At 48.4% G+C, this 12,875-nt stretch overlaps 1 protein-coding gene across 1 annotated transcript; it reads right to left on the reverse strand.

Annotated features, from left to right (window-relative positions):
• Nucleotides 1-7,773: 7,773 nt before the first annotated feature.
• On the reverse strand, nt 7,774-10,739 carry LOC144165070 (uncharacterized). The gene has a single exon (XM_077695216.1). The coding sequence runs from the start codon at nt 10,612-10,614 to the stop codon at nt 7,795-7,797; it is 2,820 nt and encodes a 939-aa protein (XP_077551342.1). The 5' UTR covers nt 10,615-10,739; the 3' UTR covers nt 7,774-7,794.
• Between the last annotated feature and the right edge of the window lie 2,136 nt (nt 10,740-12,875).

A 12,875-nucleotide genomic window follows, 5' to 3' on the forward strand; every position in this document is an offset into this window, starting at 1 on the left:
ACGCCCACCTCCCCTCACGGTAACCCTGGTGTGATGCAACACATCTGGGTGGTTCCATCGGTGTTTAAGTTGGGTTGATTCTCTAAAGGAACGGTCGCATCAAGCAATCGTCGAGTACTGCGAGAGAGTGCAAGCGGAGCACGGACGCCCGGCGACTGAGACCGCGTTTATCGGAGAGAGGAGACGAGGAGAGTGGAGGAGAGACGCACCTGTGCCGACGCCGCCGCCGACGTTGCCGCCTTGTTTGTAATTTATTAGTTGATAGGTTCACCCCCAGGGGAGAAATTGGCGCTAGGCGATTGGACCCGACCAATAAGAGGCACCCTTCCCTTCTGTTCCGGTCTTTCAACGTGCAAGTTCTGGCTTTCTCCGCTGCCCTTTTCAGCCATGCCGAAACGGAAGACGCCCAGAAGGGCGTTGATCCGACAGTGGAGACTTAACTCACCATGCTACAGAATAGACGGAGAGACCGTGTTCTGCCAACCGTGCGGAAAAAAGATGAGCCGACGAGTTTTTACGTGGCTTGAGTGTTTCATGTGTTATTCGAAACCACGGCCCCTCGATCAAGTGCGCTTGATTCAGGGGCCGTGGTCGAACTCGAAACTATGCAAAGCTGTCCATCGCGCCGCCTTGGTTGGCGCCTGGGCGTCATGGCCGCTATTTGCTGCTATTGCTTTTTCTTTATACTGCCCCTTCTTTTGAGAAAAGAAAGGAGGCACCTATGTATTTTGAATACGGCAGACAGCACTCCTTTCGGCATTTTTTCAAACGTTGGTTATTTTGATTGCTAGCGTTGTTTATAAGTTCTAAACTTTCAATACCATTGAGATTATTGAAATGAAATATTTTAGATACCTTGAGCAGGACATTCACATTTTTATGTACCGTCCCTGTGTGCTGCGTTAGGTGAAAATCCAAAAATTTCTTAATCAAACGAGCAATTGATCGGTTGGTACTGAAGGATGACGTTTCAAACTAGCGCTGATGAACGAGCGCGTTTTTAAGATATGCACTGGGCATCGGGTAAATCGAAGTCCACCTCGTAGCTACTCGGTTAATTACAGGCATACGCTAGCTAGAATTACGGAAGTACGCCATGCTAACTTAGCACGCAATTGAGTCTGGTTTCTTACTCCCCCGCCGTGCCACCGTGAAATTTGGGGTATTGATGGCGCGCGCCGAGTCAGTTGAACAGAACGTCAATGGAATCTCACCTTCTTGTTTTTCAAGTACGTTTTGGTGGTATGACACGCGTAGCAGCACGGCGCTCAAGTGCAGTTATGCCATCAAATAGGACGCAGCAGGGGTGTTCGAGCCTTTCTCTGCGCAAGTTAGAATGTTTGCTAATGCTTATCGTATTTATTTGTCTTCTGTTAGCATGTCAAGACGCTTAGTATATGCTAGAATGCTTATCTGCGCTGTGATGTTGAATATACGCTTCGTATTTAAGAAATCATAACGCATTTGCGCAGATTCCTTGCGAGAAGAAGTACCACCTGGCTCAGCATGAGAAGACGGCAGGTCACCTGGCAAACCTTAGGCGTGACAAGCCCTCAACATCTAAACAGTCCTTCTTGACTACAGCCTTCAAGGACGACAGGACGAACGCTTTCAACGTTGATTTGTGCGAGGCCCTGGTGGCCGCAAACATCCCTTGGAGCAAAATTGAAAATCCCGTGCTGAAACAATTTCTACAGAAATACCGCAATCACAACGTGCCATCTGAGTCTACTTTGAGGAAGAACTACCCCCGGCCTTTGTATGAACAGACATTAGCAAGAATCAGAGAAGAGCTTGGCGACTCCTGCATTTGGATTTCCGTAGACGAAAGAACAGACGTCAAAGGGCGCTTTGTCGCTGACTTTCTTGCTGGGAAGCTTGCGGCGCACGAGAAGACAAGGGCTTTCCTGTGTGTTAGAAACCTTTAGAGAGAACAAATGGGGAGTCTGTAGCATTCTTTGTAAACAAATCCTTAAAGGTTCTTTACCCTACAGGAGTCGAGGCCACCAAGGTTCTGTTGCTCTACACAGATGCTGCAGCCTACATGCACAAGGCCGCTCATCTCCTGAAGGCCTTCTACCCGCAGATGCTCCATGTCACCTGCCTAGCGCATGCGCTTCATCGGGTTTGCGAGGAACTGAGGAAGCACTTCACTGACGTCAACGAGGTTATTGGTTCAGCCAAGGCCGTGTTCCTGAAGGCGCCCTCTCGCGTGCGCGTCTTCAAGGAGATGCTGCCTGATGTGCCCCTTCCGCCAGAACCAGTCGTCACACGATGGGGAACGTGGCTAGAAGCTGTTGAGTACTACAACTAGTACATTTCGGGCATCAAGACCATGATCAACGGCCTTCCAACTGACGAGAGTGTTGCAGTCACAAAGGCTCAAGCTGTCCCCTCCGTGAATAGCCTTCCAGGAGACCTCGCGTACAGTTGCGCCAACTTCACGTTCTTAGCAGATTCTATCAAAAAACTTGAAAGCTCGGGAGAAACTCTTGTTACGAACGTTGCGCTAATTCTCCACGCACAGGAAAGAATCGCCACCGTTCCCGAAGGACCCTTCGCCGAAAAGGCACGTGCGAAGCTGCAATCGGTCTTGGACAAAAACAAGGGATTTTCTGTCCTTAAAGAAGCTTCAGAAGTCCTTGCTGGTGAGCACTGTAGGATCCCAGGGTCAATTAACCCATCGAATCTTCCCAAGTATAAGTACGCACCAATCCCATCTGTCGACGTCGAGCGTTCGTTCTCTGCGTACAAACTCATTCTGAGCGAAAAGAGGCACAGTTTCGAACCCGCAAATCTGGAGATGCTGGTAGTTACCTATTGTTTCTATAATTTTCATAGTGATTCTTAAACTAGGTTCCTCGTTCTGTCCAAACACAATTCTTCATATTTATATTTCGAATTAGCGTATGTGTCTTTGGCAGTGTTGAAAGCTCTTCCCTGTATAATTAAGGTACCTGTAGAAAATTGCTAAAATCTGTACGCAAGTTCTCACGTAACAACATGTTAATTTCTTAACAAACCTTGTCTATCTTGCAGTTATTATTTTCTTGCTTTATTGTAATTTAATTGCGTCAGGCAGACATAACTTTGAAGTTGAAGTTGAAGTTGAAGTTTACTCATAAAAAGTAAACGGTTACAAAGAAAATTTACAGACAAGGGTCCCGAAGTCAGCGACTGCACTGGGACCCTCGATGATGAAATACACAAAAAACGTTACAGAAGCAGCAGTGGAAGCGAAAACAAGTGCAATAAAACATTTGTGAAGAAAACCAATAAGCAAAAACTTGTAGTGCATGGTTTTTATATGGAAGTTAATAAAATATTAAGCTATGTACATAAACACGGCATTCAAAAAACAAATTGTCATTATACACAATTAAATACTAACGGTTTACAAAAGTACACAAAAAACTACTGTGCAAACAAATGACGAAAGTCAAACCAGCAAAACAAAGAAATTAGGAAACATATCAGGTTAGAAGAAGATTTTTTAGAGATTTTTTAAAGGCTGTGATAGAATGTGATGATTTAATATTAAGTGGTAGGCGGTTCCAAAGAATAATTGCGGCAAAAGGGAAAGTTTGCTGTCCATAATTAGTTTTTACCTTATGTAACAACAAGTTATTATTCAAGGCAAATCTAGTAGTGTTATGGTTCACTAAAGTACCTACGTCAAGAAGTTCAAAACATAATTGGTTGTTGAGTAGTTTGAAAAAAGAAATACCTAAGTTATAATCAAACAATGCTGTGACCGATAAAACTGAATTTTCGCGGAGTTGAGGTGATGCACTTGAATGGCGAGGGCTGCTAGTAATGATACGGATAGCTTGATTTTGAATGTGCTGAATGGATGATAGGTGGGTGTGATATGTGTTACCCCAAGCAGTGATTCCATAGTTGATATGACTGTGCATGAAAGCGAAGTAAAGTGATAACAAAGCTTTGGTTGGAAAGAATGGTCGTGCCTTCAGCCATGCCCGGATGCCAAATGCCATTTTTTTTCTGATATGATCAACGTGAGATGTGAACTTAAGGTTAGTGTCAAGAATTATACCAAGAAATTGGACGCAGTCGCATGATACGATCCGATTAGAACCAATTCTTAATTCTGGCAACATACCTAACACTTTCTGGTGGCTTCTAAAGATCATAAATTTAGTCTTAGTAGGAATAATAATTAAATTATTTCTGCAGCACCACTCAGTTACATCCGTTAAAGCAGCGTTTAATTTATCAGTTAGAGATACTATAGATGTGTCTGATAATGTTATTGTGGTATCGTCAGCATATAAAAGACTATTGTATCGGTGTAAAAAGCTGGGTAAGTCATTGATATAAATATTAAACAAGAAGGGACCGAGAATGGAACCCTGCGGGACACCTTGGTTAATAGTTTGACAGTCAGAGAACGAGCCAGCTGCAGCTACCACGTATTGCCTATCAACCAAGTAATTTTTAATAGAGTAAGTGCCGGACCGGTTATACCATATGCTTCCAGTTTCATGAATAAAATTTTGTGATTAATGGTATCAAAAGCTTTTGTGAAGTCTAAGAATACTGAGCCAACATATTTACCACAATCAATAGATTTTTTAATAAAATCGGTGAAGGTTAGTAAAGCCAAGCTAGTGGAACTTCCCGCACGAAAACCGAATTGTGAATTATCTATAACGTTAAATTTTTTTTTTAGATACCCGCCGCGGTGGCTCAGTGGCTAAGGCGTTGCGCTGCTGAGCACGAGGTCGCGGGTTCGATTCCCTGCCGCGGCGACCGCTTTTCTGATGGGGGCGAAAAGCAAAAATGCCCGTGTGTACGAGATTTCGGCGCACGTTAAAGATCCCCAGGTGGTCAAAATTAATCCGGAGCCCTCCACTACGGCGCTCCTCATCGCCTGGGTTGCGTCGGCGCGTTAAACCCTACAATCATGAATCAAATTTTTTTAGATAGTTTGTTAAGCGTTTTACAAGTAACTGTTCGATGATCTTGCTCAAACTCGAAAGAATTGAAATTGGTCTGTAGTTGTTACTTGACTCCTTGTTACCTTTCTTAAACACTGGAACACTGAAACACTGAAACGATATGAGCAACAAGTTTCAAATGACTCATGGAAATGTTATCCAAACCGGGACTGGTATTTTTGAGGTTACAAATCGTTAAGTACACTTCATTGGCAGTAACGGGGTACAGATAAAACGAGTGTGGGGAGCGGGGTAGGGACTGCTGATCAGTAGTGGTAATGCTTGGGGTTGATAACGAGAAAAAGTTGCTGAAAGCATTAGCAACGTCGGATGGCTGAAGAAAGACGGTTCCGTTAAAGTTAATTTTGTGAAAATTATTACGCGAGGACAGTGTATTTAAAAATTCACCGATTAGTTTCCGTTGTTTTTGAGGGTTATGGCTATTATTCGTAAATTCAGTTTCATAATATTGCCTTTTAGCAAGCTTAAGTAGATTACTGAGAGTATTAGTATATTTTTTATAACGTTGGGCTAAAGCAGTGTTAAAAGGTTGACGTTTTGTTTTCCGGTAAAGGTTATCTTTTTTGCGTAAACTGGTCAGTAAGGCATTCGTCATCCAAGGGTTGCATGCATGTTTGAACTGATTTTTAGATTTAACAGTTGTTGTGCTCAACGATACAGCCTTCAAAAACAACGTACAGAAGTCATCGACAGCCTTCACAGGGTCAACAGCGGTATTAACACCAGACCAGTCAGTACTAAGAATGGTATCAGTAAATTTATGTTTAGAAAAAAACAGAAGTAAAGCAGGATTTATCAGGGAGTGAAGCTGAACGATCGAATGAAACAAAAATAGGATAATGGTCAGTTATGTCAGTGCACAGTACACCAGATACTGGAGTCGGGGTTAGATTAGATAATGCGTGATCTGGAAGTGTTTGAGAACCCTTAGGGCTGTGTCTTGTGTAGGTGTTAGTCAGGGATTCGAGTCCATAGCCAGAGAAGCAATCAGTGTAGTCAATATATACTTTAGCACTTGTATCGAGAAGCTTAATGTTTATGTCACCTGATATCAAAACGTTCTTATTTTCGAATGATAGCTTGTTAAGAATGGTATCAAGAGCATGAAGAAATTCAGGAACAGAAGAGGACGGGGAACGATAGACTGAGCCAAGAACGAAATTTTTACGATTATATGGAAGTAAAGGATCTTCTATTTCTAACCAAACAGATTCGCAGTTGCTAATATTTAAAGGTAGATCATACCTGCGGGTGTAAACGACGGTGGGATCAAGAAAAATGGCAGCCCCTCCGTAGCTATCGGAGGGTCGATGACAGTATTCAGCCTGATAAGGTGAAAATCCATGCAAGTTATTATCGCTATCAGAAAGCCACGTTTCAGAAATGCATATTGCTGAGAAATGGTGGTCGAGGGACGTGATAAAGTTATTGATATCATCATTATTTTTTCGTAAGCTTCGCGCGTTGAAGTGAATCAATAAAAACTTATTTTTTGGTAGAATATGATTAAAGTTGTCTGGAGATAGCAGCGACATGAAAGTTTTGGGCGCGCAGTTGCGCGGGGGAAGCAGCAAGAGATGAGATGAGTGATATTAGGTGAAAACGTGCAGGTCAGATTCATATGAAATGCGATACGTCTTACTGTCGCTTGTCTTACGCGCCAAGATGTGGCAGTTATCAGTCCACAAGAACTGCCAGCCCTTTTGCTTTTTGAGAGCAAGTGCCTTGCCGAATAGCCTTTTGTTGTCAGCGGTGAGATGGTCATTTATGAACACTGGCGTCTTAAAGCTTTCCGGAAAACCAATCTGGTTGGCACACAGACGAGCCTTCCTGGCCTTGCGCAAGAAATCGTTCTTCTTTTCGCGACATAGAAAGCGGGCAATTATATTTTTGTCACCAGATTTCGCGGGAACCCGGTGGACGATGTCTAGGTCGGATGGCGCAACAGGACACTCAGAAACCTCCCCTATCAGTTGAACGATCGCCACACAGTCCTCTCCCTGGGTAGAGGGAACACCTCTAATCTCTACATTGTTGCTTCGGGAGTACTGTTCTAGGTCGGCAATTTTCTTTTCTAGTTCGTTGTTGCGCAATACAAGTACTTTGTTCGTGGAAATGAGCTCGACCTGTTTCTCCTTCATCTCATCAAATAGGTCGCTCATAAGCTGAACACTTTCAGCCAAGGAGGCCTGCTCACCCAGCCCTTGTTCGCTAAGCTTTTCTTTGATTTTTGTTGTTAGTTCAAGCACTAATGCATCTAAGTTCCCCTTGAGTAGACCCTCGAACAACTCAACCCTTTTTGCGAGTTCCACATTCGTCGGCATCATTCAGCACAGAGCAAGTACGGCAAAACAGAGATCTGGGCAGCAGCTGCGGCGTAAGCAAACAATAGAGAGACCTCTGAACCTCAAATTTCGTGGAACCAACCTGGATTGCAGAGCGTTAGAATTAGATGTGTGGACTGGTCGACGCAACCACCGCTGCCAGAGTGGGACGGAGCGCCTTCCAGGGACCTTTTATGGCGGGGCCAACAGTAGTTCGCGCAGCCGCAGGGAGCTGCGTCGAAGACGAGGTTGGCGACGGCGATACGCAGTGGTGTGGCCACACGTGGAAGTTAGCCACGCACGGCGATGAAACTGCGCTGATATGGCAGGAGGCGAAGCAGCGTCACACCAGGGCGGGGCAGGGAGGCAAACCTGGATTGCAGAGCGCGCGAGAGAGAGAGAGAGAACAACTTTATTAAGCTTCCTGCAGTAACCCCTACCCCACCCTCTTCGGATGGAGTCTTGGGTCGACGAGGCCGGACGTCTTCTTAGCGGCGAGAGTCGCTCCCGGTGGTCTTCGGCGTACTCGGGTTCCCCCTTTCTGCCTCCGGCCCGTCCGGTCGCTGCCTCTCGACCGCCGCTAGAATCTGCTGGACGGGCTTGCGTTGCACGCCGTAGTCGTTGGATCTCTTCGCCTCCTCTATGTGGGGCGGGAGAACGTCGGCATTGTTGGAATTGTTCGTGCTTATGCAGTCTTTTAGGATGTGGGCCAGCGTGGCCCGCTCCTTCCCGCACAGTCTGCACACATCAGTCACGTAAACCTCCGGCCACATGTGCTTGGCTAGCACTGGGGTAATTACTGAGTTTGTCTGCAGTTGACGGAGCACAACCGCCTCTTCCCTAGTCAGTCCGGGGTGAGGCAGGGCCATCGTTCGTCTTCCTAGTCTATACCATGACATCACCTCGCTGTAACTGGTCATGGTGTCCTTGTCGGGGCGATCCACTTCGTCGGCGACCGCCGTTCCCGTGGCACGGCCGGCTAATCCTCGCGCCACGGCGTTGGCCGTCTCGTTGTGGTTGGCGAGCCCCAGGGAGCTCGCCATCCCTTCGCCCGCATGTGCGGGGAACCACTTAATTACCACACCGTCGTTGTCGCTGTTGGTTTCGGCCTTGCGTAGAATACGCGCGGCCGCACAGCTCACCCGGTTCTTCGCAAAATTGCGCACTGCCGTTCGCGAATCACACAGCACCGTCTTTGTTCTTGGGTCCGCGATGGCGAGTGCCACCGCCACTTCCTCGGCTTGGTTCGGCGACTTGGTCTTCACACTTGCCGCAAGCCTGGTCTCGCCGGTCTTGGCTTCGACCACGCTGACGCTGAAGACGCCGTTGATGTTTTTGTAGCTGGCCGCGTCCACGAATACCGCCCCTTCGTCGTTTGAGTGAAGTGCTATCAGCGCTTTAGCCCGTGCTTGTCTTCTTTCCTTGTTGAACGTTGGGTTCATGTTCCGCGGGATCGGGCTTACGACGATGCGTTTGTTCGTCTCCCGCGGTATCTGCTCCCCCGTCTGCAGATCTTCTCTGACGCTGACGCCTAGTTGTCGTAGTATTTCTCTGCCGGTCTTGGTTTCCGATAGTCTTGTGAACTGCGCCGTCTGCTGGGCTTCCGCTATTTCCTCCAGGCTGTTGTGGAGTCCGAGGGCTTCGAGCTTCTGCGTGCTCGTGCCTCCTAGGAGCCCCAACGCCGACTTGTATGCCTTGCGCAGCATCGCGTCGACTTTCTTCCGCTCGCACTGCCGCCAATTGTGAAAGGCGGCGACGTATGCGACGTGGCTGACCACGAAGGATTGAACGAGTCTTACGAGTCGTTCCTCTTTCATCCCACCTCTTCTGCTCGACACTCTTCTTATGAGTCGCATCGCCGCGCCGGTCTTGGCGTCGAGTTTGGAGACCGTCTCTCCGTTGACCCTGCTGCGTTCGATGAGCATTCCTAGGACTCTGATCCTGCTTACTTGGGGAATGGTGAGTCCCCCCTGTGTTCTTACTGTTATATTGTCGCCGTCTCTGGTGGGCTGCTTGTTGCGCCTCGCTCCCTTGGGCGGGATCACTAGGAGTTCCGACTTTGCGGGGGAGCATACCAGTCCCGAGCCCCTCAGCTGGTCTTCTACTGCTTCCAGTGCTTCTTGTAGTTTGCTCTCGATGTGGCCGTCGCTTCCGCCGGTGACCCATAGCGTTACGTCGTCGGCGTAGACTGTATGTCGTACCCCTTCGACGCTCTGCAGTCGGTTGGCGACCCCGATCATTACTAGGTTAAAGAGCAGCGGTGAGATTACCGCTCCCTGCGGCGTTCCCTCGCTGCCTAGTGTCTTCTCTGGTAGTTGTAGGTCTCCCGCGCCGATTCGGGTTGTGCGGTCGGTAAGGAAGTCTCTGATGTAGTTGTACGATCTTTTTCCCAGATTCAGGCGCGATACCTGGGCAAGGATCGCCGAGTGCCGAACTTTATCGAAGGCACTCTGCAGGTCCAAGCCCAGTATTGCTCTGTTGTCGTTGGTGTTGATGTCGTAGTCTACGATCTCTCTCTTGAGCTGTAGCATAGCGTCTTGGGTCCCTAGCTTACTCCGAAACCCGATGAGCGAGTCCGGGTATAGTTCTGCTTCTTCGAGGTAGTGTTGCCACCTGTTCATGAGTACGTGTTCGAGCAGTTTGCCTACACACGACGTCAGCGATATCGGTCTTAGGTTCTCGACGCCGGGTGGTTTGCCCGGCTTCGGTATTAGAATCGTTTTGGCTTCCTTCCATCGGCGCGGTAGCTTTCCGGCCCTCCAACATTTGTTGAAGTACTCCGTCAGTGCCGCGACCGTTGCGTCGTTGAGGTTTCGTAGTGCCTTGTTGCTTACTCGGTCGGGTCCGGCCGCCGATCTTCTATTGAGGTCTTGCATGACGTTTCGTACCTCCCATTCTTCAATGTCCCGGTCTATTTCGGCGTTTTCCGTTCCCTGATATTCTGGGTGTTTTTCTTTCGGGGAAACCGGGAGGTATTTGGCGTCGAGTTTTCTCTTCACCTCGTCCTCCCCGTCCTTCGCGATCGCCTTGTGGATGATCTTGCCGAGTTTATGCTGCTGTTCGCCCTTGGTTTGGGTTTCGTCCAAGAGGTGTCGGAGCAGTCTCCACGTTCTACCCATGTGGAGTTGTCCGTCCGCCTCCCTGCATGTCTGTTCCCACTGTTGTTTGCCGAGCTCCCTGCTGTGTTTTTCTATCTCTCTGTTAATTTCGGCGATCTTTTTTCTGAGCTTTCTGTTCGTACGTTGTTGGTTCCATTTTCTTTTTAAGGCTTCCTTTGCTTCGATGAGGTGGGCCAGTCGGCTATCCATCGTGTGTACGTTTCCGTCTGTCTCTATCTCAATCGTTGCTTCCTCGGTTGCTTCCACGATCGCTTTTGCCCACGTGTCTATGTCCTCTATTTTCTCGTGCTGAGTTGGGAGGTGGCGGCGAAACTCTTCCCAGTTCGTGTATTTGTGTTTTTTTTTCTCTAGGCTTGTGTCGTTTCCGAGTGGGACTCGTATCTCTATGATCATGTGGTCGCTGCCGAGATCGATCTTGGTGTTCTTCCATGTCGCGTCCCCTCTGCCTTCGATCCTTACGAACGTCAGGTCCGGGGTGGTGTCTCTGGCGACCGATGTGCCCGTTCTCGTTGGGGTCTCAGGGTTCGTGATCAGTATTAACCCTGCGTCCGTCGCGTCTTGCATTAAGTCTCTTCCTTTTTCGGTGGTCTTGTCGTAGCCCCAATCGTAGTGTGGTGCATTAAAGTCGCCCCCGATTACTACCGTTCCTTTTTTTATCGTTCTTAGCGCTTTCTGCATGAGCGTGCGAAACTTCTGTTTCCTGTGCCTCGGACTGCTGTACACGTTTACGGCGAGTGTGCTTGTCTTCGTCCTCCTCCCAATGATCACCTCCACCGCGCAGCTGTCGGTCCAGTTGCCGGTGTTCAGCTCGTGCTCGACGAAGACGATGCCCTTACGGACGAACGTGCACACCCCGCCGATAGGCCTGTGTGCTCCCGTCTTGTTTTCGCTCAGTGTCTTTGCAGCTTTGGCGTGTGCTCTGTACCCTGGTAGTTTTGGTGTTTCTATGCAGTGCGTTTCTTGAAGCATGAAGATGTCTGGTTTCCTGTCTATCCCTTCTAGGTGTTGTATTATCGTTGCCCTTTTACTTTGGTAACCATTACAGTTCCATTGCCAGATTAGGAGGTCCCTGTCCGGCTTCTGGTCTTTTACTGTCTTTCGGTCTGGCTTGGTCCTTGTACTTGGTGTTGTTGGGTCCATAATTGTTGCAATTTAGTGTTGATCTGGGTCTCCACGTTTTGCATGAACGCTTGCGTTTGGGATTCCATGCTCTGCATGAATGTTTGCAATTGGGTTTGCATCTGCCTCATTCCGCTCTGCAGATCCTGCAGCGTTTTCTCCATCTTGCTAAACTTATCCTTCGTCGTTTTTGCTAGCTGTTCGCGCTCCCTGTCCATGCGGTCGAGACGTGCCATGAGTCTTCTTTCCTTGGTGTTTTCGATGATCCTTTTCTTGTTGCTGGGTTCCGTGGGGTGTTCTTCGTCGCTCTCGATGTTGCTCTTCGTGGCTTCTTCTTCGGTGACGGCTGTTTCCTCCTTCCTCATCGGTGCTGGTATCTCTGGGGCGGCTTGCTCCTGTTTTTGCGTTTGGGTCTGAGCCATCGGTTGGATGTTGGACCTCAGTGCCTCAATTAGCTTGTCGATCTTATCGTCTATCATTTTGAGCATCCGTTCGCTGCTTTCCCTGATCATGTCGTAGACTTCCTTTCTCGTGGGCTTTTCTTCGCTTCGTTGTTGTTGCTGTTTGCCCCTAGGCACTTCCTCTGCTTTGGCTCCCTTCACTGCGCCCGACCACGTCAGCTTTCCTTCGCGCTGCGGCGGTGGCGGGGACTCCTGTCGGCTAGCATTTCTTCCACAGCTGGTACTGCGCCGTCTACTCTCGCTTCTCTCCTTGCTTGCCTGCAGGTGCGGGAAGTCTGACGTCTTTGGTGGCTTTGTCTTCTGCAGCTGTTGTTGTTCTAACCCTGTCCTTCGCTCCCATCGCCGCTTCGTAACTACGAAGGGCACCTTGAACTTGTTTTTGCACACCCTGTCTCCCGTCGGGTGCGCACCCCCGCATAATTTGCATCGGGGCTTACACACTCCTTCGTGTTCCGCGTTAGGGTTAGCTATTCCACAAGCGAAACATACTCTGGCCTCCGGGGTCGGGCAAACATCAATTCGATGTCCAACTTTGCCGCAGCATCGGCATACTTCGTGGTGTTTTCTGTAGAGTCCGCATTTTATCAACGCCGCTCTATATTTCACGTATCTGGGTACCCTGTGTCCTTCGAAGAGGACGATGACTGCCGTAGAGTTTCCGATTCTGTGCGCTTCAAGCGCTAGCGGATTGTACTTCGTCACAATTGCTTCGTTAATGTCCTCTGGTGTTTCGTCGATCGCAATGCCTCTAATTACTCCTTTGACCGTCCCTTCGGGCGCGGTTCGGTATGCATAGACTTCGTACTCCATGTTTCCGAATTCTATGGTCTTGACTCTGGCGTACACTTCGGCTCTTTCCTCGCTTGGGGT

Source organism: Haemaphysalis longicornis, unplaced genomic scaffold, assembly GCF_048455015.1.
Source record: "Haemaphysalis longicornis isolate Haplotype H1 unplaced genomic scaffold, Haemaphysalis longicornis Haplotype H1 scaffold_14, whole genome shotgun sequence".
Classification (NCBI taxonomy): Eukaryota; Metazoa; Arthropoda; class Arachnida; order Ixodida; family Ixodidae; genus Haemaphysalis; species Haemaphysalis longicornis.